This window comes from Podarcis muralis, chromosome 1 (genome assembly GCF_964188315.1).
Source record: "Podarcis muralis chromosome 1, rPodMur119.hap1.1, whole genome shotgun sequence".
Lineage (NCBI taxonomy): Eukaryota > Metazoa > Chordata > Lepidosauria > Squamata > Lacertidae > Podarcis > Podarcis muralis.
Window position 1 is genome coordinate 3,456,173 of NC_135655.1, and position 23,843 is coordinate 3,480,015.

At 48.6% G+C, this 23,843-nt stretch overlaps 2 protein-coding genes across 2 annotated transcripts; one reads left to right on the forward strand and one right to left on the reverse strand.

Moving 5' to 3' along the window:
* The first annotated feature begins 9 nt into the window (after window positions 1-9).
* Window positions 10-1,993, forward strand: MGAT2 (alpha-1,6-mannosyl-glycoprotein 2-beta-N-acetylglucosaminyltransferase). Its single transcript, XM_028719196.2, has one exon. It carries the CDS (start codon window positions 330-332, stop codon window positions 1,719-1,721), a length of 1,392 nt encoding a protein of 463 aa, XP_028575029.2. The 5' UTR covers window positions 10-329; the 3' UTR covers window positions 1,722-1,993.
* Window positions 1,994-2,370: 377 nt separating this feature from the next.
* Window positions 2,371-23,479, reverse strand: DNAAF2 (dynein axonemal assembly factor 2). Its single transcript, XM_077925301.1, has 3 exons — window positions 21,265-23,479; window positions 8,189-8,335; window positions 2,371-5,573 (listed from the first exon to the last, which is right to left on the reverse strand). Exons 1-3 carry the CDS (start codon window positions 23,458-23,460, stop codon window positions 5,055-5,057), a joined length of 2,862 nt encoding a protein of 953 aa, XP_077781427.1. The 5' UTR covers window positions 23,461-23,479; the 3' UTR covers window positions 2,371-5,054.
* Window positions 23,480-23,843: the final 364 nt, after the last annotated feature.

Consider the following 23,843-nt stretch of genomic DNA (forward strand, 5'->3'; position numbering starts at 1 on the left):
GCCGCTGCTGCAGCCCCGGCGGAGCGGAGCGTGGCGGCTGGTGGCGCGTCCGGGGCGGGGCGGCTGGCTGGCTGGCCGGCTCCCTCCTTCCTTCCTCCGCCCGCCCGCCCACGCCCCATCCGGCCTCGGCGCGGGGACTGGCCGCTCGCCCCTCCGGAGAGAAAGAAGGCGGGCAGGGAGGGAGATCGAGCCCACGAAAGATGCCGCGCGCGCGGCGGAGGGCACCGTTGGCCGCCCGGCCGCTCGGCTGATGCGCCCCGGAGGGAGGGCCGCGCCGGGCCCGGCTCCTCGGTGATCGAAGGGGCGGCCGAGCCGGAGACGCCGCCGCCATGAGGCTCCGCATCTACAAGCGCAAAGTGCTGGCGCTGCTGCTGGCCCTGGCCGCCGCCGCCTGCGCCCTGGCGCTTTGGGGAGGCGCCGGAGAAGCCGGAGGGAAGCGGGAGGCGGACGATCGGGCGCCGCCGCCTCCACCGCCACCGCCGGGAGACCAGCCCGGGGTACCGGCCGGCAGCAGCAGCAGCAGCAGCAGCAGCATCCTCCCCGCCCGGTCCGGCCAGCGGCTGCCCAACGCGTCGTCTCCGGCGTGGCTCCCCGGGGAAGAAGCGGGGGCATCGGCCAACCGGACGCTGCACTACCGATCGCTGGTTTACCGGCTCAACTTCGACCAGCCCGTGCGCAACGAGGAGCGCTGGCGGGCGGCGGGAGGCGGCGACGGGGCGGTGCCGGTGGCGGTGGTGGTGCAGGTGCACGAGCGCGCCGAGCACCTCCGGCTGCTGCTGGCCTCTTTGCGCCGCGCTCCGGGCGCGGATCGGGTGCTGCTGGTCCTGAGCCACGACGTGTGGTCGGCCGAGCTGAACGCGCTGGCCGCGTCGGTGGACTTTTGCGCCGTGCTGCAGGTCTTCTTCCCCTTCAGCCTGCAGCTCTACCCGGGCGAGTTCCCGGGCACCGATCCGCGGGACTGTGCCCGGGACGTGGGCCAGGCGGCTGCGCTGCGCCTGGGCTGCCTCAACGCGCAATACCCGGACGCCTTCGGCCACTACCGCGAGGCGGCCTTTGCGCAAACCAAGCACCACTGGTGGTGGAAGCTGCACTTCGTCTGGGAGAGGGTGCGCGCCCTGCGACGCCACCCGGGGCTGGTGCTTTTCCTGGAGGAGGACCACTACCTGGCACCCGACTTCTACCACGTGCTGCAGCGCATGTGGTCCGCGCGCCAGAGGGACTGCCCCGAGTGCCAGGTGCTGTCGCTGGGCACCTACGCGCCGGTCCGGGGACCCTTCTCCGGACGGGCCGACAAGCTGGAGCTGAAGACCTGGAAGTCGACTGAGCACAACATGGGCATGGCCTTCGGGCGGGACACCTACGAGCAGCTGATGGGCTGCGCCGAGGCCTTCTGCACCTACGACGACTACAACTGGGACTGGACCCTGCAGCACCTGACCGTCAGCTGCCTGCCGCGCTTCTGGAAGGTGCTGGTGCCCGAGATCCCCAGGGTCTTCCACACGGGCGACTGCGGCATGCACCACAAGAGGCAGTGCCAGCCCGCCGCCCAGAGTGCCAAAGTTGACGCGCTGCTGGACGCCAACCGGCAGCACCTGTTCCCCGAGACCATGGTGGTGGGCAAGAGGTACTCGCTGGCCCCGCTCAGCCCCCACGTCAAGAACGGCGGTTGGGGAGACATTCGGGACCACGAGCTCTGCAAAAGTTACCGCAGGTTGCAGTGAGCCCAGCCGGGCCTGGATGGAGCCTCAGCCGTTCCCCCATCGGGCCTGTGGGATCTATTACGGGGGGGCGGCGAAAATGTATTGATTGGTTTCTGCTTTAATAGGGACAGTGGTTATTACAGAGAGAGAGAGAGAAAAGAAGTGTTTCTGAGGCAGAAAGGTCCTGTAGGGGAATGTTAAAAATAAACATAAATGCTACTTGTTTACTGGAAAAATAATTGACAATTTTTACCTAGGCCTTTTTATAAAGTGTTTGTGACACTTTCAAACAACCCTGAATTCCGTTTTTCTTTTGCAGTTTGGGTGTCAAAGGGTTGAGCGAGTGCCTAAGATGACCAGGGCCCCCTGTCCGCAACTCAGGAGCCCCCCAGTTCTGAACTGGTTGGCGCTTTCTGAACAACCCCTCACCCTCTCTCTGCCAACCACTTATCTTACTAGAGAGAATCAGTCATTCAGTATTCCATAATCTTGTACATGCTTGCTTGAAATTTGGTACCTTAATACCTGCAAAAGCCTTCTATTTTATTTGCTATGTGCTTATGAGAAAATTGGAAATCCATTTCTTTTCACTTAAATGTAGAAATATGCAACTTTTTTTTTTTTAGTTCTGCCAAAATAAAAAAAAATCATGTTTTTTGTAATACAAGTCTTTCAGTGATCCGAAACAATCCCTTTTAATTTTTATAGCGCCAAATTAAAAGAACAGCTTCAACAATGGTAATGACGGCACAGTGCAATGATACAAAGTAAAGTAAATTAACAACATAACATTTGAAGAACTGAACTGAAAACAATGACAACCATTTACCTCCTGTTACAGAACCAATTCAGGTTCCTGCGTAGGCAGCCCAGCTTAATGAATAATTAAAAACAGGGCTGGGTGAAGAAACAGAGGAGAGCATCCAAGAGCTAAAAGCCCCAAGCAATGTAAAGTAACAGCATATGGAGAAAAGATATACTAATTGAGAGCCTAGTCTACATCTGTGTTAAGAGGCTCAGTAACCTTCAAAAGCCCTTCTTGATGAAAGAGCACAGATTTAATTTAACTATGTATTGAATGTTACAGCGCAATCCCATCAGAAAATTCTCCTGCACACGTTCTTCGTAAAGTAAATGGGCCTTGTGCCAAAGAACTTCCCAGTGGATTGTGCCCTTCCTTGCCTCTGGAAAAAGGCACCAAAGATGAAATCCATTTCTATGCCCAAAATGTAACAAAGGCCCATTTGTGTATTGTGGTGGAGTAATACAGATAGCAGCAGAAAACACAAGATGGCAAAGTCATCTCCAAGGCACCCCTTAGACCTGCAGCAAAACGCTTTATTGGTGAATTTTAGTGTGTTCCTAGATTTTACAGGACAATCCAATTAGTGGAAACTACTGAATTCTGTCTAACATAATTAACTGCTGAGTGTTTTCCAGAACTTGACTTTCTGGGATGCAAATGTGTTTCTTCAGGTTACAAGAGGGGAAAGACTTCATTAGGTTACTCTCCCTTGCTCTCCATTTCAATTTTGAACATGCTAATTAATGTCGACAGAACTTCTAATTTAATGGCTAGAAGAGTGCTGATGGGTTTTCAAGCAGGTCTTAATTGAGAGTGGGTTCTGGTGAAATCTGTGGGACTGAGAAGAGGGTTACAGTCCTGCTCCAACCGAGAGCACTGTTGAGCCCCGATGCAGATCATTGGGGAACAATTCTTCCATTTAAAATGTGCTAAGTTTTAGCTTCATGGTAGGTACCTGCCACATCCAGGGTATTGATGACTTTTGTTAAAACAATTGGCACAAAATCTCTTCCTGTAAAATGCAGGCAGTTTCAAAAGCATCCAGCCTAGCTAGGGTAGACAAATTAAGCAGAAGTTCTAAAATAGTCTTTGAACTGTGAAAACTAGTTTGGCCGACAGAAAACCCGAAACACATTTCTGCTGTAAAACGTAGAGCCGGGAATAGATCTATGTACAGTCGCTGCTTGTGGGGTGTGCTATTCTCTGTCCCAATGGCAGTGGAACTGCAACGGTTGGGTACAGCCCTGTCCCTTGAGGGCATGCTTACTTTGAAATCAATTCCATTAAAATGAATAGGATTATCTTCCTGTGAATGCAGTTTACAATCTGGCTATGACACCCCGATCCAAAATAGATTGTGCTGCATACATTACAGAAAGGTTTTGAGTTCCCCAAAAACAGTTTTCATGCAAGCACCCAGGGGATTTCCCAAGACAGTTGCAACACTTGACGTTCAGGAGACTTGCATGGTTTTTGATGAACAGAGAGCAACTCAGGGTATTTATACTGGTTTTAGCATCCACCATGAAAGCAAGCAAGCTGGTTTTTGCCCAGCTGGTGCTGTTGCATTTTTATCTACCTGTTTGAAGGGTGTTTGCGGAGTGTGAAAGGGATGCCCCAAAGGCAAGCCATACAAATTCACACCTAAAAGTGATTGTGGCAGCACAAGTCCTTGTGAAATGTGAGGCTTCTGAGACAGGAGGACCCTTCAAATAGTGGGCTGTTGTTTCCCCATCAGCGGAGAAGAAATGGGAATGCTGGAGGAAGGGGAAGTTGGAATAAAGGCATTATGAAACCCTGAAGTTGTGACGAGGCCTTGCGCAAGAGCATGGCTCAGTTGGCTCAGCCGAGAGATGAATTAGCCTTCTGCCCACACAGTCAGCCTCTTCGCTTTGCCCTTCCAGGGAGCAAGACGTCACAACCAAGAAGTCTCCCTGTTTCAGTCACCGGCTTCAGAACAAGCCAGGATCCTAAACGAAACTTCAAAGTCTGGTTTAAGGTCCTCATTCCAAAGTAACTATAGTCTCCCAGTTGAGAATGGGAAATGGGAAATTGATTAGAGACTTCCTGGTTTAATCCTGGTTGTGTGCACAGGCAAAAGGCATGTTCCTATTTCAGTTTAACAAACCTAGATGTAGCCTGACCACGACCTGTATGTTCCCCTGACTACTCACAGCAATGGGATTTTGACTTGAATGAACTGCCAGTTTCTTTCTGAAATTCTGCAACTTGCTGAATGCTCGACTAAACCCAGGGCTGCCAAGGCACTGCTCTCCAGATGTTGCTGCACGGCCACTTCCCTCATTCCTGACCTTTGGCTGGGGCTGATCTGGAGAGCACTGTGTTGGTAACCCCTTCCTGGAGTCCAATCCTTTCAAATCTCCCAAATGGAAGTGAACGTTTTTGAGCAGATGGGACCGGTGCTCTGTTTCCGCCAAGACTTGTGGTTGGGGTTCTGCATTGTCCCTTTCCTGTGCTCTTTGGAGGAAATGCAAAATGTAAAACTTGAGGTTTTTCTCACTGCAGAGCCCGGCTGGGAGCTCAGCACATTAATCCAGTTCATACAACAAAGCATTCTGAAAGGCGACTGCACAGTGCGTTGTGTGGCTGGTAATGTACTGCACACTTCCATCCCGCATGTCTGTTTCCTTTAGCACAGGAGGAGCCGGCCTGCTCCTGTCCTGGCCCTGGTTGTTCTGTGCTGACTCTGAATGCACACCCTCCCCCCCTCTGGTCTGGCCAGGCTCCTCCCAGTTAAACTGGGCTTGTGGTGTGGACGTGGCTCTTTCCTCCTCCCTTGCAAAAGCACGTTCTGACTCACGGCACTCCCTTATCTGCTGTTTCCCAGGGCTTGCCAAGCTGGGGTTGCTGGGGTCAAGCTCCAAACAATGGCCTGGTCCCCCGCCAACTTGGCCCATTGTTTCCATGGATGTGAGCGGAGCTGTTTGTGCGGGGCAGCTTTCTGCGTCTGCTGAGAGTTCACTGCCATTTTCTTGTTCACCATCCTCTCCCTTGGGAGCAGCTCCTTCTTGCATTTTACCCAGCTCAACGCCGTTCTGCTCCAGCGGCTGTGAAAAGAAAGGGGGAGAGCTGTTTGTTACAGTTGTAGGCTAAAGGTAGAGAGAAGTGTTGCTGAAAACGGTCTCAGCCACCAAACAGGAACAACCTGGGCTTCCTCCCAAACAGGTCTCCCTTTTAAGTTCGTACCGTCTTGCAATGTTTCCAGTAAACAGGGCTGGAGATTTTTGCAGGCCTGGCAGTGGACCCTGACCTACAAAGCTCTGGGAACGTGCTCAGAGGCAAAGTTGCAAGAGTTCTGCCAGGTGGCTGCCCACTGTGTGCTCCTCACAGGAAGGATGATTCTGGCTGGGTTGTGCAAGATGCCTTGCGCTTGTCACAGAGCCGTAGTTACCCAATGCCTTGGGGCCATCTAGATCATGCACATTTCAGAGAAGGAGTCATGGTTTCAGCTGAGGAGACTCAATGTGCATAAGTCATAAGTGGTGCACTAATTGGTTTTATTCTGATTACATGGTGTACTTGGACTTTCGACAAGGAACCTCACCAAAGACACCTCAGTAAGCTCATGGAATAATTGGAGAGGTCCTCTTGCAGATCAGGAATCGGTTAAGTATCAGGAAGCGGAGAGTAGGAAGAAATGGCCATTTCTCTGAATGGAGAGATGTAGAAAGTGCAGTCCCTCAATAATGGATACTGAGACCTATGCTTTTTAACTACTTCATAAACAATCTAGTTTCCTAGCCCAGTTTCCAGGTGATGTTAAATTGTTCAGGGATAATGAAACAAAAGGAGATTGTGAAGACCAAACCGGGTGAATGGGTGGTCAAAATGGCAAATGCAATTCAGTGCAAACAAGTGTAAAACAATGCATATAGTCTAAATTGGGGCAAAGGGATGTTTTGAGCCTCAACACCTTGTTGCTGAGGAGGACTGCATCTAAATCCTCCAAGGACCCTCTATGACAATGACCACAAGCAGCCAATGATTGGTAGCCAAGGTCCCTATGTCAACATTCTTCCAATCGTTCCTATGCAGCAGGACGGGCCACATTCTGTGATGCTCAGAAAACTTTAGACCAGCTCTCATTTTCACTGGCAAATAAAGCAGTCCTGATACAGAATAAGGCACAAACTCTCGCGGTGGCTGGCAGAGTAGCCTGGATATGAGCAGCAGGTGGTTGCCAACTTCAATATTCTTGGCCCTCTGCAATCTAGGACACCAAGGTGGTCTGTGCCACGGTGCTGGCTGCAAACGTTAATGGAAAAAGCTCTTCTGCTCGTGTGGGACTGAGAAAAATGAGAGCACAGATAAGGGAAAACACACCACGTAGATACCAACCAAGAGGTCTGGTGCAGGCTGGAATTGCCATCCAAGCGATATCAAGCTCTGCTCTCCTTTCAATAATTAAATGTAGAAAATCAAATATTGATATTCGTTGCAGTTGGCAAGTTTCCAACAGCTAACAAACAACAGGTGCCAGATCCCAAGGTAGAAATGCAACGCAGCCTCTGAGGCTTTGAATGGAAGCTGTAAGTTGACAACACATACAAAGTGTGAGACACTTTTAATTCACAGTAGGGGAAGCAGAAACGCCCCCAGAGTCCGTAAGCAGAGCTGGGCTACAAATACAGATGTCTGCTCTATCTTTCATTTCATTGTGTGCAGGCAATTAAAGAGAGTGCACCTTGCAACCCACCCCCAGGAGCAAAGTCCAGACTGCGGCCTTGAACTTTCAGAGTCTGATCCAAGATACAGGCTGGCTGAGGCACATGATTATTGAAATAATATTTGCAAATGCTGCGTGTGGAGCTACACCCTGTTCCGTCTATTTCAGGAAGAGATTACAACTCATCTGCTGCCGCATTTATTATTTGGGATATGCTATAATTTTACAAATTGCGAAGTTCTTGTAATGATTCTGCAGATTAAGTTGGGAGGAGGGGAGGGGAGTGACATCCTAGAAACCCTCATTCTGTGATGGGAATCTGACTGTTTGTTACAGCAGGCTATTTGAGAAACCGCCACACAGGACCAAGTAATTCTTAAAATTATCTCTGTTTTCAAAAGACTCTAAATATTAGGTGTCAGTCCAGCCAGCTGCCTCTGTTTATATTTGAATTTGGACTTTGCTGCCTCTGTTTATATTTGATTTTGGACTTCTCTTCCTTCTAAGATGACAAGTCTTCATGCTCTCCAAAAGGGCTTCAAAATCACAAAGCTTACAAGATCCGCAATAAGATGAGAAAAATCTGACTTCCGACATGCAGTTAAGATCCTCTCCAAATGCAGTGGAACAGTGTGGTCTGTTCTGGGAGCATGTTCATGGCCATCAGAAACATTCTTGCTTATCCTAAATCTCTCTCTGCAATTTAAATTCAATGTTTTTGCACAAGCATGGCAATCTCATTCAAACACAGAACATTCCCAGCACACACATGCCAGGGTGGGGGAGCTTAATACAGTGGAGTAGCAAGTTGCCATGTTTGCTGAACATTTAATTTGGAAGTTTTCAGAATCAATGAGCGCCCTTAAGGCACAGGTAAAAATATCCTTACAAGCAGCAAGGTGTTGGGCAAATGGAACTGGAGACAGGTAAGACAGTGACTGGTTACTCCAGTGTTGTTCATGGATGATAAGGCAGGCCTGCTGAACAATGCCTTACCTTTAATCTGATCTGACTTTTGCCCTCCGAGACATCCAACACTTCAATTAATGGCTGATGTTCCATCTCAGACAGGCTGGAACGGGACATCCTCGAAAGACTGCCCAGAAACTCATCCACATTGTCTTCAGTGACAAACCACCTTTCCTGAAGGGGAGAAACAAGTGCAAGGATTAAACTTTCCCTTTAGTTACAAAACACCAGCCCTTAGGCACCCCAAACCTGCCGCAATCCCCAGCTCTCTTCTTCTCCTTAAAGCTGGCATTCTTAAATAACGGACGAAACCTTGAGCTGTGGCACCCTCAATCAGAAAGTCACACACAACCAATTGGATCAGCAACAAGGTGTAGATTTTATTGTGGGCAGACAGACTTCGTGTTAGTCAACAAAGTGATGCTTTCCTTAAGCTACCATTATTTCTATCTCCCTTTTCAAGCAACCTACTTATACTAGAAACCAGAATACAGCTGCCTAATTTTCAAGCAGATCCTTTGGCCAAGCCTTTCATGGTGAGCTGCATGCTTGCAGGTGATAGTGCTTTTTCCATATGCTGGCAAATGGCACAAGGGCAGGCGCCGGGCTGGCTTGGTTTTGTTTCCTTTTTCTGTGATTAAAGTCTTTTTGCCAAGGCCCTTCTTCCTTGTGTGCATCTGTCTGAGGGATGTCATGGAACTCCAACGAAAGAAAAGTCTTGGCAGTGACAACTGAACTCTCAAATGCCCTTGCTACATAGCCTTTAGCAATGACAAACCTAGACAGCATCTTAAAAAACAGACATCACCTTGCCAACAAAGGTCCGTATAGTTAAAGCCATGGTTTTTCCAGCAGTGATGTATGGAACTGAGAGCTGGACCATAAAGAAGGCTGGTCGCTGAAGAATTGATGCTTTTGAATTCTGGTGCTGGAGGAGACTCTTGAGAGTCCCATGGACTGCAAGAAGATCAAACTTCTCCATTCTTAAGGAAATCAGCCCTGAGTGCTCACTGGAAGGACAGATCCTGAAGCTGAGGCTCCAAAACTTTGGCCACCTCATGAGAAGAGAAGAGTCCCTGGAAAAGACCCTGAAGTTGGGAAAGATGGAGGGCACAAGGAGAAGGGGATGACGGAGGATGAGATGGTTGGACAGTGTTCTCGAAGCTATGAACATGAGTCTGACCAAACTGCGGGAGGCAGTGGAAGACAGGAGGGCCTGGCGTGCTCTGGTCCAGGGGGTCACGAAGTGTCAGACACGACTGAACGACTAAACAACAACAACAACACACACAGCCTTGCTTCCCTGGCACCCACATTAGAGTCCTTTCGGCACCAGGCTAAGGTGTTTTTGCTCACAGAAGCATTTTAACCTTATGTAGTACATTTTAATGATTAACCATTTTATCTGTTGTGTCATTATTGTGCTTATGCTGTGATACACCCAACTGTACACCGGTCTGAAGGTCAGGATGAAGATTCAATATATACAGTAACAGGCCAATTAGGCTGCATACATTTTTTTAAGGCCTTTGAGCAGGACTCCAGATGCAAAAGTGCTGCATTACTCAACCCCAAAAGACATTCACCAATGAGAGAAAAACAGAGGCTATGCAAATTTGTCAACCTTTTTTTCTGGCAAAGCACCAGCGCCTTGTACAACTGTGTGGTGAGGAGAAATTCAACAGGTGAAGCTTTTTACACATGGAGTAAATGAACTGGACCATGTGGCAATAAAATCTTCAGCCAGTGAATTTTTGCTTGTCATACAGTTGTAAAATATGGTAGAGCAGATCCCCTATGAGGAAATGTTGCAACATTTGGGACTTTTCAGTTTAGAAAAAAGGCAAGTACAAAGGCAACAGTGCCCAAAGCTGTTTTCTGGATTGCAGGTACATGCATGCTCTGTCCTGGAGCCAAAAGGCCTGGGGCTGCCACTTCCTCAAACTCGGAGGACAGCTGGGAGAAGCCTCTGAAGAGCTCCAGCTAGAAGAAAACAGCAAATGGAATGGATGCCCCAAGGAGGTCTTTGGATCTGGCCTTTAAAGCTAAAGTAAAATGTCCAGGTTCGCTGATGAAGCAAACTGCCCAGTAGGGATTTCACTTTCCTTATTTGTGCCCATGTTCCCTGTCTGCACATCACGGAAAGAGATGGCTCCACATGCTGTCCTGATTCACACATAATGCTGAACTGTAGTTTAATAATAACAATAACAGTTTTATTATCTATACCCTGCCAATCTCCCCTGCCCTCTCCTCCTCCAGGACAACCAAGAGGAGGAAATCAGAAGTGATTGCTACCATTTGCAGAAAACCATAGTGACTCATGTCCAAAGCTAGGGGAAACTGTGATGAATGTTAACTATATTTCAGAGAACAAGCTGCCTTCAAAATGCAGTGTATTAACTATAGTTAACACTGACCATGGTCCTCAATTTCAACAAAATAAGTATTTACAGTTGACTGAAAACAGAAACAAGAGCTTCCATTTCCTTGTGGCTTTTCCAGAGGAGAGGGAGGTGCCAGAGGCTCCCCCAGACTCATTCTCATAACCTTACATCACTGTCGCCACTGTTTCAGAGTTAACAAAACCCACACATGCGCCCTTGGAACATGTCACTCTCAAGAAGCTTCACATATATTAAGATAAATTTTTATTTTATAACATTCATAGGATAACTTTATGAACTCATTCAGTGTGGCTTACAGCCTTATAAATATACAACTTTCGACAGGAATAAGATAAATAAAAAACTTCTAATAGAACCACAATGTTAAGAAAACCTGCAATAATAAATACATGTCCAGCCCAGAAATAACACACAAATCCATCAACCAACAGAAGGCCAATGGCAAGATGGAACATCACTCATAGGGAAGTCACTGAACCCAACTGGGCATATTGAGAATATTGCACAAAACCACAATAACTATGTATGTCTAGGACTTAACACGATATGTCAGCACTATGTCACGCTGTTCATAGGGCATGAAATAAAAACAACTAAGAAAGCACATTTGGGGTTCACAGTAGTCTTTGGAGCAATTGCCAATGGTAAGAAATAAAGCTAACAGATCCATTTTTGCCCCTTTATCAGTAATACCCAGTGCTAAGTTATTAGAATTGAAAGTTTCTCTCCAGCAGACTGCAGGCATTTCAAAAGTAGGTCATGCGCTGGATCTAAATTAAGTTAAGGTGCCTTTGTGGTGAATTCAGGAAACAGGTTCAAAAGAAACTTAGATCTCAGAGCCTCTCTGCCTTTTTGCAAATCCTGCTGCAGAGGAGATCAGCTAAAGTCAGAGTCTCTACGGCAATGGAAGATGAAAGCCACAAAGGGGGGCAGTGGGGGTATTAGCAATGGCCAGAATTAAGACATCTCCAGAAAGGCTTTCGGCAGCTTAATCAAGAGGTTAATAACTTTGGTGACACAAGTTTCCCATACCAGGAAGGCGGCACATGAAACTTAAATATTAATGGCTTCTAGAAAATGATGGTGCTTCTTATCAGCGATTAAATCAGTAACAATTTTGATGGGTAGATTTTTCTTTTCTTTTCAAAATGTATTCTCTATTCTTTATTCTAGTTTCTGTGATGCATCAAGACGGCAAAATGACTTGAAATGGCCCTGGGTTTATTTCCTCCTGTCATTCCCATTTTTGAATACCATGTTACAATAAATATTCTAATCCCAGTTCTATATTTGTTACGCCTCTGCTTTGACAAATAATGCTTAGATAAATAGAAACTTCCAAAGCAAAGGTCAACAACGGCACCAAAGCAAACATCTATAAACCACTGAAAATTAGTACGTAACAGCATGTGGGGGCTCCTTTCTTTACTTTTAGCACTGCTTGGTTTACGCAAATGTTTCAAAACACTGTTTTGCATCTTACAATGTTTTTGAACAGTTTTATGTGCTAATGGGGTGTACTTTTAGGGAGTTGCTTGTTGGCTGCTCTGAGCATTTTCAAACAGAAAGGCAGGATAAAAAGAGCTTTAAATACAGTGGTACCTCGCAAGACGAATGCCTCGCAAGACAAAAAACTCGCTAGACGAAAGGGTTTTTTTGTTTTTTGAGCTGCTTCGCAAGCGATTTTCCCTATGGGCTTGCTTCGCAGGACGGAAACGTCTTGCAAGTTTGTTTCCTTTTTCTTAACACCGTTAATACAGTTGCGACTTGACTTCGAGGAGCAACTCATAGCACGCGGTGTGGTAGCCTTTTTTGAGGTTTTTGAAGACTTTGGTGATTTTTGAAGCTTTCCCAAAACTTTCCCGACACCGTGCTTCGCAAGACGAAAAAAAATCGCAAGGCGACAAAACTCGCGGAACGAATTAATTTCGTCTTGCGAGGCACCACTGTAAACTGAACAAATAAAATCTGGTGACAAATGTGGAAATGTGGACTTAATTTCATCAGATATTTATAAAGGATAGGAAATGGAAAGACTGACTACTTTGCTCCACATTAGGGAGGACACTAGCTAGACAAATTTATTTATTTTGGGGAAAGGGCATGCCATTCAGAGAGGTGTGTTTTTCGCTTTGTGATTGTCTCAGAGTTGCTCCTTGTTACACTAATTTGCTGTAGAAAAAAGAAGAGGGGGGAAGAACTGCTTTATACAGGTCTGCATGAAACCTTTATAAGTTGTGCACGATTGCCCCATCCCAGCATTGCTAAAGAGAGAGCTGTCTGTTAATGCCTTCTCTCTGCTTCCTGTTCCTTAACCATTTACTTACTTTTAAGAGGACCTCTCCTCTGATCCCACGGCAGCTAAGCTTACTCAGGAGTCTAATGCTCCTGTCTATCTGAAGTATAGACTAGCCTAGAGCAAAGCTGCCACCAAATACTTCCATCCTAGCAACCCACTGCAAATCCATTCAGATGACTAAAGCTGATTTGGGGAACTGGGCATTAAAATGGAATTAACACTGTGGACATAGTTTTATGGGGAAAGTGTGTATTATTAACTAAGGGGGATTTATTGCTTACACCCTGGCTTACAAAATGGCTTGGAACCCATTTGCCTATTACATCATTGCTGAAATACAAAGAGATGGAAGGAACATCTTTTTTTAATCAATCTGAATATCTTTCAGTTAGCATTCTAAAGGTTTGGTTTGCATAAGATCCTGGATGGTTCAGTTGGTGCTGATAATGTCAAGATTGCAAGTTTGCTTCTCCGTATGGGACAGCTGCATATTCCTGCATTGCAGGGGGTTGGACTAGATGACCCTCAGGGACCCTTCCAACACTTCAATTCTATGATTCTATGGTTGCACCCTGATGTGTGAGCCTCCTTCGGTTCCAGCTGGAAGAGTAAACACACAGGAATTCCTCCCAGGTGAAGAAGAGTGAAATACGGTCTCCGGTCTGTTAGTGCCACCATGTGTAAGCGAAAAGGAATCCTGCTTTAAAACATTTATGTAGGTTGCCTTCTCACAGCACTAAAAACCAACCCCTGCTTCTTGGGAGAAACATAGAGAGCGAGGAACTCCACTGCCTATCTGCTGGTGGTGACGCCGAGAGCAACAATTTTCCCCCTCTGAAGAGCAAACCGCGTTTCACCATGGCAATCCCCTTAAACGCCCACGTGCCAAAACCAATTCTAGTTGGCATTTCTCCACTCATTTGGAAAACATCAAGAACTGGCAATTTTCCGCTGCTGCCAGCAAAACATGAAACTAACTGCTCAGTTTTGGAAAGGAACAACTAGGCAAACATGTAATCTGTGGATTGACAGAAACAAAGGATCCCAGAAGAACCCCAGCACCACAGAAAAATACCAAGGCATTGGGAAACCCAAGAGATTCCACAGTAACATGCGCGCCATTTTAGAACATGCAAGATACAAGTAAATGAGTATTAAACTATTTATGTGCTTATTGCTAATGGTATCAGCTTGGAAATACTGGAACCCACAACTATATGTTACTCACAAAGGCGTGGTGTTAGGAGAAAGGTCGTTTTTCTTTTCTGTGGGTTATATTTTACATAAAGTTTTTCATGTAGATTAGCACAAACTTTTATTTTAGTCTGTATTTCTTAGCTGATGTGCAGTCATGATTATTGTATCATACAGTAATGCAGGGGGCAGCGAATTACAAGAGCAGGCGCAGGCAAAAATCACGATGCAGAAGAAACTGTGAAGCCAGCCAGTGCCTCTACCTAGCTCCATCCTTATTTCAGACATTGTCATACATTGGTATATTGTGATGCTGGAAACCAGGTATCGCCCAGCCCTGGCTTATACACTCTGCCTCCACAGTCATGGGGACATCTGAAGCTTCCACTTCCATTTTCTATTTACCACAGCCAAGCGTTAGGTCCAAACACAAAATGTAATTAATCTTATTTATGGTTTACTGAAACAAGTCAGCTTCATAAACCATGTTTTGAATTGGGTTTGTTTGATTAAACCAGACGTCATCAACCTTTTAAACCTGTTGGGAGCACCAAATACGAACAGCAACCACGGACAGACCTCAATCTATCCTACTGATATAGAATGCTCCTTTCAAGTTTAATTTCAGAGGTTGGAGGAGACCCTGTAGGCACAAGGAAAGATCTCTGTGGGTGCTGGTAAACAGAAGAAGAAGAAGAAGAAGAAGAAGAGGAAGAGGAGTTTGGATTTGATAACTACCCTAAGGAGTCTCAAATGTTCTCCTTTCTCTTCCTCCCCCACAACAAACATAAGAGGACCCTCCTGGATCAGGCCAATGATCCATGTAGTCCACCTTCCTGTTCTCACAGTGTCCAACCAGATGCATATGAGAAGCCTGAAATCAATTAATATATCAGTTTCTTGTAGGGCAGTAGTTCCCAACTGGAGGTCCGAACACCCCAGGGGGTCTACATAACCCACCCAGGGGGTAGTCTGTGGCACCATTCACATAAAAAAACCTACCACAGAGATATCAAAATTTTCAGAAGTAGGGGCTCCATGGCTTGCCTTTTGAAAAACAGGGGGCCTGCAGTACTAAGCTAATTGGGAACCACTGTTATGGGGAGTAGAATCCCTTCCCTTCTTGACTCATACACATATCAACACATGATTAGCACAAGAGTTATGGAATGAAGAGACAACAATCCAGACTAATTTTCCCAAGAGTCATTCTAATATTGAGCAAATTGTTCCCAACTGTGCATTAAATTATTAGTGTTATTAATCCTTTCTTGCAAGGGTTGGCATTCATTTCGACTACCTCCAGTATGTTCTTCAACTACAGTCGGCAGCTATTGGACAGGATTTACAGTGTTCGGGAACTAATGGTGCTGACTAGGGCTGATGGGAATTGTAGTTCAAACTAGGTTGGGGGAAGGATGACTTATAAAGCCACCATATATTCTTAAGCACACCTCTGTCAGTTAACCAGATGCTACAATGTCAGTGTATAACCTGAAAATATTTATTTTTTTCTAAGCATTCTCCTACGAAAGTATTTTCAGTTGCTAGGTGGAGGTCAAGCAAGAACTAATTCCACTGGCTAATTCCAAAAGAATCTAGATATGTGGGAAGGCTAGAAACAGGAAAACTAGAGCTGCTGTTAAAATTGTTTATACTGTAACAAGAAGGTATCTGGTTTCTTGGACCAAGACGTGGGTAATCTTGAATCTCTCTCCACGAGAAGGTCACTAAATAAACCCGTTTTTCTCATTCTAAACAGTGCATCTTTGCCTGAAGGCTTCATGTCTGGAATTTATGCTTTCCTGCATGCCTATTTCTTATATCTCTCTATCTTCCCTGGAGAAAAAAATGGCCAGTTGTTGTCCATACTGCAGGGGTATCACTGCAACCAGGCCCCATCCATGGGCTGCGGAAGGCAAAGACCCACGAGCACAGCTGAGCCAACGCTGGCAGTACAGATCTTGCTCACTGGGACACACCTTCAACCTCCAGGTGTCAGCTGTTCTGTATGATGGAAAACTTATTTGCATTTGCTGTACAGTGGTGCCCCGCAAGACGAATGCCTCGCAAGATGGAAAACCCGCTAGACGAAAGGGTTTTCCATTTCTGAGTTGCTTCACAAGACGATTTTCCCTATGGGCTTGCTTCGCAAGACGAAACGTCTTGCTAGTCTTGCGATTCCCCCCCCCCGCTTTCCCCCCCTTTTTTCTAAGCCGCTAATAGCCTTTTAGCAGCTTAGCCGCTAATCCTTTAATAGCCACTAAGCCGCTAAACCACTAATAGCGCTAATCCGCTTAGCCGCTAATAGGGTTGCTTCGCAAGACGAAAAAACCACTAGACGAAGAGAATCACGAGGCACCACTGTACTACTTGGCTGAAAAATCTGACGAAATGAAACCAGTCACCTGCAACTGAACCTTCTCCCATTCGTAGTCCTCTCACCCAGCCAGCGGCAATGCCTGACATAAGGAGTTAATGGTTTCTGCAAAGCATTAGATTAATGACCTTTCACCAGCCTCTGAGAGAAATGCCACAGTTATTTTTTAGCTCCTTGCCATCAATGATCCATACTGAATGAGATAATATAATTTTAAAAATTTTAATCAAAAGTGCATTTGATCTGTTAAAACCCTATTTAACAAACTGCTGGCCTTTAAGGAACTTCAGAACGAAAGGTCACATTACCTCTCTCAGAGATGCAACCCTTGCAGGAATAGCAGTGGGGAAAGTCCAACCGTATCAAGGGCTCAGTCTCTTTCTTTAAAAACTGCCGTGGTTTTCCAAACCGAGGATGTGCAGTTTAAGATGGGAGCAGAAGGTCAACACAACTAGCACTCCAGCACAAGACAAGATCCGCCACAAAGTGGCGGGTTGAACTCCAGAACAGGAGCGAAATTACTCAAGGCCACAACTGAAACACCTGAGAAAGGATAAAGATGTCTCTGTTGCCAGAAGACAGAAGCCCAAACACCATCCCCAAAAAGTAACATGCTGCAGAGCGCCCTCACCTGGTTCTAGAACCAGAGCAAAGTCACAGGGGAGTTTGGTGATGGTTTAGGTAAAGGTAAAGGGACCCCTGACCTTTAGGTCCAGTCGTGACCGACTCTGGGGTTGCGGCGCTCATCTCACTTTATTGGCCGAGGGAGCTGGCGTACAGCTTCCGGGTCATGTGGCCAGCATGACTAAGCCACTTCTGGCGAACCAGAGCAGCACACGGAAACGTTGTTTACCTTCCCGCTGGAGTGGTACCTATTTATCTACTTGCACTTCGTGCTTTCGAACTGCTAGATGGGCAGGAGCAGGGACCGACAATGGGAGCTCACCCTGTCGTGGGGATTCGAACCGCCAACCTTCTGATCGGCAAGCCCTAGGCTCTGTGGTTTAACCCACAGCGCCACCCGCGTCCCTTGGTGATGGTTTACAGGTCACTATATACTTATAAGCTCTTCTTCGACATGTTTCTATTTAACAGCAAGGGCTTGATTTGATCAGTTTACTCTCAACTAAACCAAAAGCAAGCAGCAGCTAGTCTGGATTGTGCCCCACTTTAAAGTTGAGTTTTGCACTCTGAACCTGGATGTTCAGAAGCTGGATGTGGGCAAAAGTGTCTTTGCGCAACTTTGCTTGGTGTTCACCTGTTTCTAGAAAAGTCAGATCTGGCCAGGATACCTCACGCCCTGCACTGCAACTAAGCTAGCTTTTGTTTGAAAGCTTCAGCTGGCACAGTATGCTGTGGCCAGACTGCTGACTGGAGCCAGTTATCAGGAACGTGTGGCTCCACTATTACAATCTAATCTAATCATCTAATCTTCCTTGCTGTATTATACTGTATTGTTTTAATTAGTGTTTTTATAGTTGTTTTGATTTTGTGTGGAGTGCCCTACCTGGGTGGATGGAGCAGCCAAGTAATTTTCTTGTCCCCGAGAGGGGGCAATGACAATAAATATATTATTATTATTATTATTATTATTATTATTATTATTATTATTATTACAAGAGTTTCACTGAGGGTTGGCCCATATCCAGACCCAAAACAAAGTGCTGGTTAGGACTTTAAACTTCTATTTCAGGAGCGGCAAAGCTTTCTAGCCCAGCAAACCAAGCCTGACAGGTGAAAAGGTCCTGCAAAACACCCCTATATAAAGTACAGAGCTTATTTTAGTCATCACTAGTATACAGGACTCAGTAGCTTCAATATGTCATTTGTACTGGCATATAATTAATATTTATGTGAGTTTGAATAATTAATTATATGTCAATGCAAGTGATATTTTGAAGCTACTGAGTCCTGACATACATGGGTTCTGCCTTGCCAGAATGCAACCGTAGCTCTAATAGTATCTCATGTTGATGAGAGCTGACTCAATACTCCGATTAAGTGGTAAAAAAATGTGTGTGTTTTCTTCAACAGGGAAAAATGTATAGCCCCAGTGTCAGCAAGAAGACCAAACCTAGATCTCTCCTCCCCTCTACAATTTTTATACGAGGTTTTTTTTTCCCAATGCAAAGAAACATTCTAGGCAACAGAACTCCAGAGAATCAGTCTACAGATTCATGAGCATTCGGTCTGGAATGTTTATTCACAAAGGTGGAAGCTATAACAAGAAATGCTGTCTTCAAGGAGCAGAACTGCAAATTAAGCTAGTTTGAGTATTGAAACAGAGAGGAAGCATACTTTACTTTGCCTCTTCAGTTTCTAAACAAACATGATGACGAAACTGCAAATGGCCACACATTTGTTTACTAAACAGGTGTCAGAAGGAGGATGACAGTTTCAGCCCCCTGCTGACATCAAATAGGAGAAACTTTATAGCATATTACACACCGGTAAGTAGCAAAGCAGAAAAGCAATGACAAACCTAGACAGAATCTTAAAAAGCAGAGACATTAACTTGCCAACAAAGGTCTGTATAGTTCAAGGTATAGTTTTCCCAGTAGTGATGTATGGAAGTGAGAGTTGGACCATAAATAGAAGGCTGATCGCCGAAGAATTGAGGCTTTTGAATTCTGGTGCTGGAGGAGATTCTTGAGAGTCCCATGGACTGTAAGAAGATCAGACCTATCCATTCTTAAGGAAATCAGCCCTGAGTGCTCACTGGAAGGACAGATCCTGAAGCTGAGGCTCCAAGACTTTGGGCACCTCGTGAGAAGAGAAGACTCCCTGGAAAAGACCCTGATGTTGGGAAAGATGGAGGGCACAAGGAGAAGGGGACGACTGAGGACGAGATGGTTGGACAGTGTTCTCGAAGCTACCAGCATGAGTTTGACCAAACTGCGGGAGGCAGTGGAAGACAGGAGTGCCTGGCGGGCTCGGGTCCAGGGGGTCACGAAGACGCGGACACCACTAAACGACTAAACAACAAAACTAAACAAGTAGCAAAGCAAGTTCAGGGGACGAGTTCTACTGTGTAGGGTTAGGCACACACTATTCACTTCAGTACTATGAGGTGCTTGTGTTCTGACAGCGCCTTCTCCAGTTCAGCCCAAAGGAGGTCAGGTGCAATCTTGAAGCAAAGCCCTGAACAGTTTGGGACTTAGGTTCCTGAATGACTTTTTCTCTCTCTCATACAAGCCTACTCAACTACTGCCAACCATCCTCAGAGGTCCTTCTCAAGCCTTCGGAGGCAAGGAGAATGGGAAGAGAGCAGTGGGTCGCCATACTAAAAGGGTGTACGTAACAGCCACTACTTACTATGGAGGTTATTTTCTTTTCATCACTGTGGTAGGGAAGGAAAATGTTCCCAATACCCCAATAGCTATGGGCAATAAGAAAACAACCACTTCAACTTAACATCACATGCATCTAGTTCAGGGGTCTGCAACCTTTAAGACAAAAAGAGCCACTTGGACCTGTTTCCAAAGGGGAAAAAAATCTGGGAGCCGCAAAACCATTGCGACATTTAAAACAAATATATCTCCGGAGCCGCGATCTGACAGCGGGCGGGAAGGTGACGTCGGGACGGTGCGTGACTAACGCATGCACCGCCTCCATGCGACATCACAGCCAGTACAGCGCCCGCCACAGTGGGGAGTGTTGGGGCGCACAATGCGCCTCCTCCCCTCGCTAGTATCTGCCCTGGAGCCGCGGAAAAGGTGTAAAAGAGCCACATGCGGCTCTGGAGCCGCGGGTTGCAGACCCCTGATCTAGTTGGCCTTCAGGTAAAGGACTAACTGGGGCCTCACTTGCTATAATAATAATAATAATAATAATAATAATAATAATAATAATAACAATAATAATAATAATAATAATAATAATAATAATAATAATAATAATAATAAATTATTATTTCTACCCGCCCATCTGGCTGGGTTTCCCCAGCCACTCTGGGCGGCTTCCGAACTGAACATTAAAAACAATACAGCATCGGACATTAAAAACTTCCCTAAACAGGGCCGCTTTCAGTTGTCTTTTAAAAGTAAAATAGTTGTTTATTGCCTTGACATCTGCTGGGAAGGCATTCCACAGGGCAGGCACCACCACCGAGAAGGCCCTCTGCCTGGTTCCCTGTAGCCTCACTTCTTGCAGGGAGGGAACCACCAGAAGGCCCTCAGCGCTGGACCTCAGTGTCCGGGCAGAACAATGGGGGTGGAGACACTCCTTCAAGTATACAGGACCGAGGCCATTTAGGGCTTTAAAGGGCTTTACTACTCCCACAAATCCTAAGAATGGAAGAAGAACCTTGCTGGATCAGGTCAAAGACTCATCAAGTCCAGCATTCTGCTGTCCACAGTGGTCAACAAGATGCCTCAGGGAAGCACATGAGCACAACAGCACTCCTTATCACTGCCTTGGCAGCGGGCATAAGAAATAGCCTTATACTCCACATATTTGTCTAGTCTCCTATTAACGCTATCCAAATTGTTGGCCATCATTTCCATCGTTTAACTATGCACTGTGTGAACCCAGACGCCTTTCTGTTGCTCACACATTTAGCAAGGAGCCTAGTGGGGAAAGTTTTGGAGACCCACATTCAAATCCTGCTCAGCTATGAGGGTCACTGGTGATGTGGGGCCTATCACATTATTAGTCTCAGCATAACTTCAAAGTGTAGCTGTGAGAATGTATGGGATAACAAGTGAGTGCGCAATGCCCCAAGTAGAAGAAGAGCAGAATAAAAACGAAATAAGGGCCTCAAAAATATACCCTTGATTCTGCTACACCCTGAGGGTGAGAGTAATATGAAATGTAGTTTTACCTGCAAGGAATCACCATTTGGGCCGAAATACATCTTTCTCCAAAGTCCAGTGGTCTCGAGAGACTTGGTGAGGGAAATAACAGCATTATCGGGGGACACATCAAGTCCAAACTCAGGGGGACTCAGTCTATTTTCTGGAGGAAACTGCAAAACGAATGTATAAGAAGCAAAGTCTTTGCTGGCAAAACTAACTCTGTAGCAATTTGTTCCTACTTCCCCCCTGAGGCTCTGGGGAGCAATGCCTGGCACCTGCAAGATCAGCCTCAGAGAGTTTTCATCCTGAGTGCATTGGAAAGGGGGACACCGGGCGGCTGGGCTTGCAGGGGGCACTGGAGAGTCAAGGCAGCTAGCAGGGCTTTTGGCAGAATCCGGATCAACGGCGGGGCCCTCCGTGGGCAGCAGAGGAGAACCAGAGGTTATGTTTGCAGGACACAGAGAGGCGGGTGCAGAAATCTGCACGATGCTAGTGGTACTGGGGCACGCTGGCGGCGCAGGAAGCTCGCTTCTTGTCGAGGGCATCGGATCCTCATCTACAGTAGAGCAGTCCGGACCCGACAGGGTTGCCACGGAATGATCCAGGCCCTCACAGCGGGACACATGTGGAGGAGCCACGATGCCACCGGGGCACGAGGAGGGCACCACGTCGCTGGTGACACGGGTGTTTTCGTTCAGATCCATGTCGGCGCAGAGCAGCCCCTGACTTACTCCCGCAACAGGGCCGGGTAGCTCCACGGTGCTGTCCACGCACGGATCTTCACGCGGCGCAGCAGGCAAACCCGTACCGGCGCACGTCGGGACGGTCGGTCGCGTGTCAGCCGCCGGGTCGCTTTCCGCGGGATATTCCGGGCTGCTGGCCGCGGGGCTCCGAGGATCGTCGGAATCGTTGTGCCCCGGACACGTGGAGAGGCCGGGCTCGGGAGCGGCCGGAGCGCTTTCCGCGGCGCACCCCGGCCTCGCCTCCACGTGGGCGGCAAGGGGCGTTTGCTCCGCGGCTTGGATCGGGGCGCAGCCCGGCTGCGGTTCAGCCGAGCCTCCGGTTTCCGAAAGCGGCGGCGGCTCCTCCTCTTCCTCCTTTCCTTCTTCCTCCTCCTCCTCCTCCGGCCGGCCTTGCTCGCCGCAGCCGGGGCTCCCCTGCTCTTGCCCGGCCGGCGGCAGGACGGGCAGCACGACCACCAGCTGCCTCTTGGCCTTGTTGAAGGTGGCCTTGCCGGCGGCCTCGTCCACGGCGTAGGGCAGCGGCAGGCGCAGGCTGTAGGCGGCGGGGCGCCGCGACTCGAGCCGCAGCTCCCGTCCGCGGACCTCCAGCTCCGCCTGGGCGGCCGAGCCCAGGCAGGGCAGCTCCACCGTCACCACCAGCTCGCGGGGCACCGGGCTGGGCGCCGAGTCGCGGCAGCAGCGGTAGTCCTGCAGGTCCACGTAGGAGCGCTGCCGGAGGCTCCAGCGCGGCGTGGTGGCCGCCGGGGCGGGCTGGGGCGCCGGCCTCGGGGGCTGGGCCGGGCGAGGCGGGTAGGCGTAGGGCGTGGGGAAGGGCGGCAGCGGCGACGAGGGGCTCTCTTCCTCCCCGCTTCCCTCCGGGGCGGCCCCGGGCAGCGGCGTCCGGAGCAGCGTGGCCTGCGGGACTCCCTTGTACTTGACGCCCCGGAGCGGCACGGCGTTGGCGCGGTCCAGGCCGGGCGCGAAGTGGCTCTCCAGCGCCTCCAGGGCCGTGTCGCTCACCAGGCGGCGGAAGCGGGCCGAGCGGGCGGCCAGGCGGAGCGCGTCCGGGTGGAAGAGCACGTCGTAGACCAGGCGCGGCGGGCCTCGGGGCTCCCCGGGCCGGCGCCGGCTGCCCAGCTCCTCCCGGGCCGGCGCCAGGCAGTGGGGCAGCGTCCAGCGGCTGCCCCCGGGCTCCGGCCTGGCCTCGGGCCGGGCCACCAGCGCGTTGCCGCAGACGTTGACGTAGCAGCGGCGGGAGCCGGCCTGGCTGGTCCGCAGCACCCAGCCGGGCTGCGGGTGCAGGAAGCGCGCCTCGACGCCCCGCTGCCGCTCCAGGGCCGACACCTCCGCCTCGTACACGGCCCGCTGCGCCGGGTCGCTCAGCTCGGCCGCGTAGTCGGCGAAGAGCTTGCGGAAGCCCTCGTCCTGGAAGGCCTTGCTCAGCCGATCCACCTCGTCCCCCGTCAGATCCAGGGCTTCCAGGCTCGAGCGGACCGCCATGCCGGCCCTCGGGAAGCCACCGGGGATGGAGGAGGAGGACGGCCGTTGCTATGGAAGCCACCCTAACAAGATGGCGGCGGCGAGGCCCGTCGCTATGGAGACGGGGGCCGGCAAAATGGCCGAGGCCGCCGTTGCTATAGGAACGACCCCGGCAAAATGGCGGAGGCTGCCGTTGCTATAGAAATAACCTCGGCAAAATGGCGGCGGGGATAGTGGAGGCCGCCGTTGCTATAGAAACGACCCCGGCAAAATGGCGGAGGCCGCCGTTGCTATAGAAATGACCTCGGCAAAATGGCGACGGGGATGGCGGAGGCCGTCGTTGCTATAGAAACGACCTCGGCAAAATGGCGGCGGGGATGGCGGAGGCCGCCGTTGCTATAGAA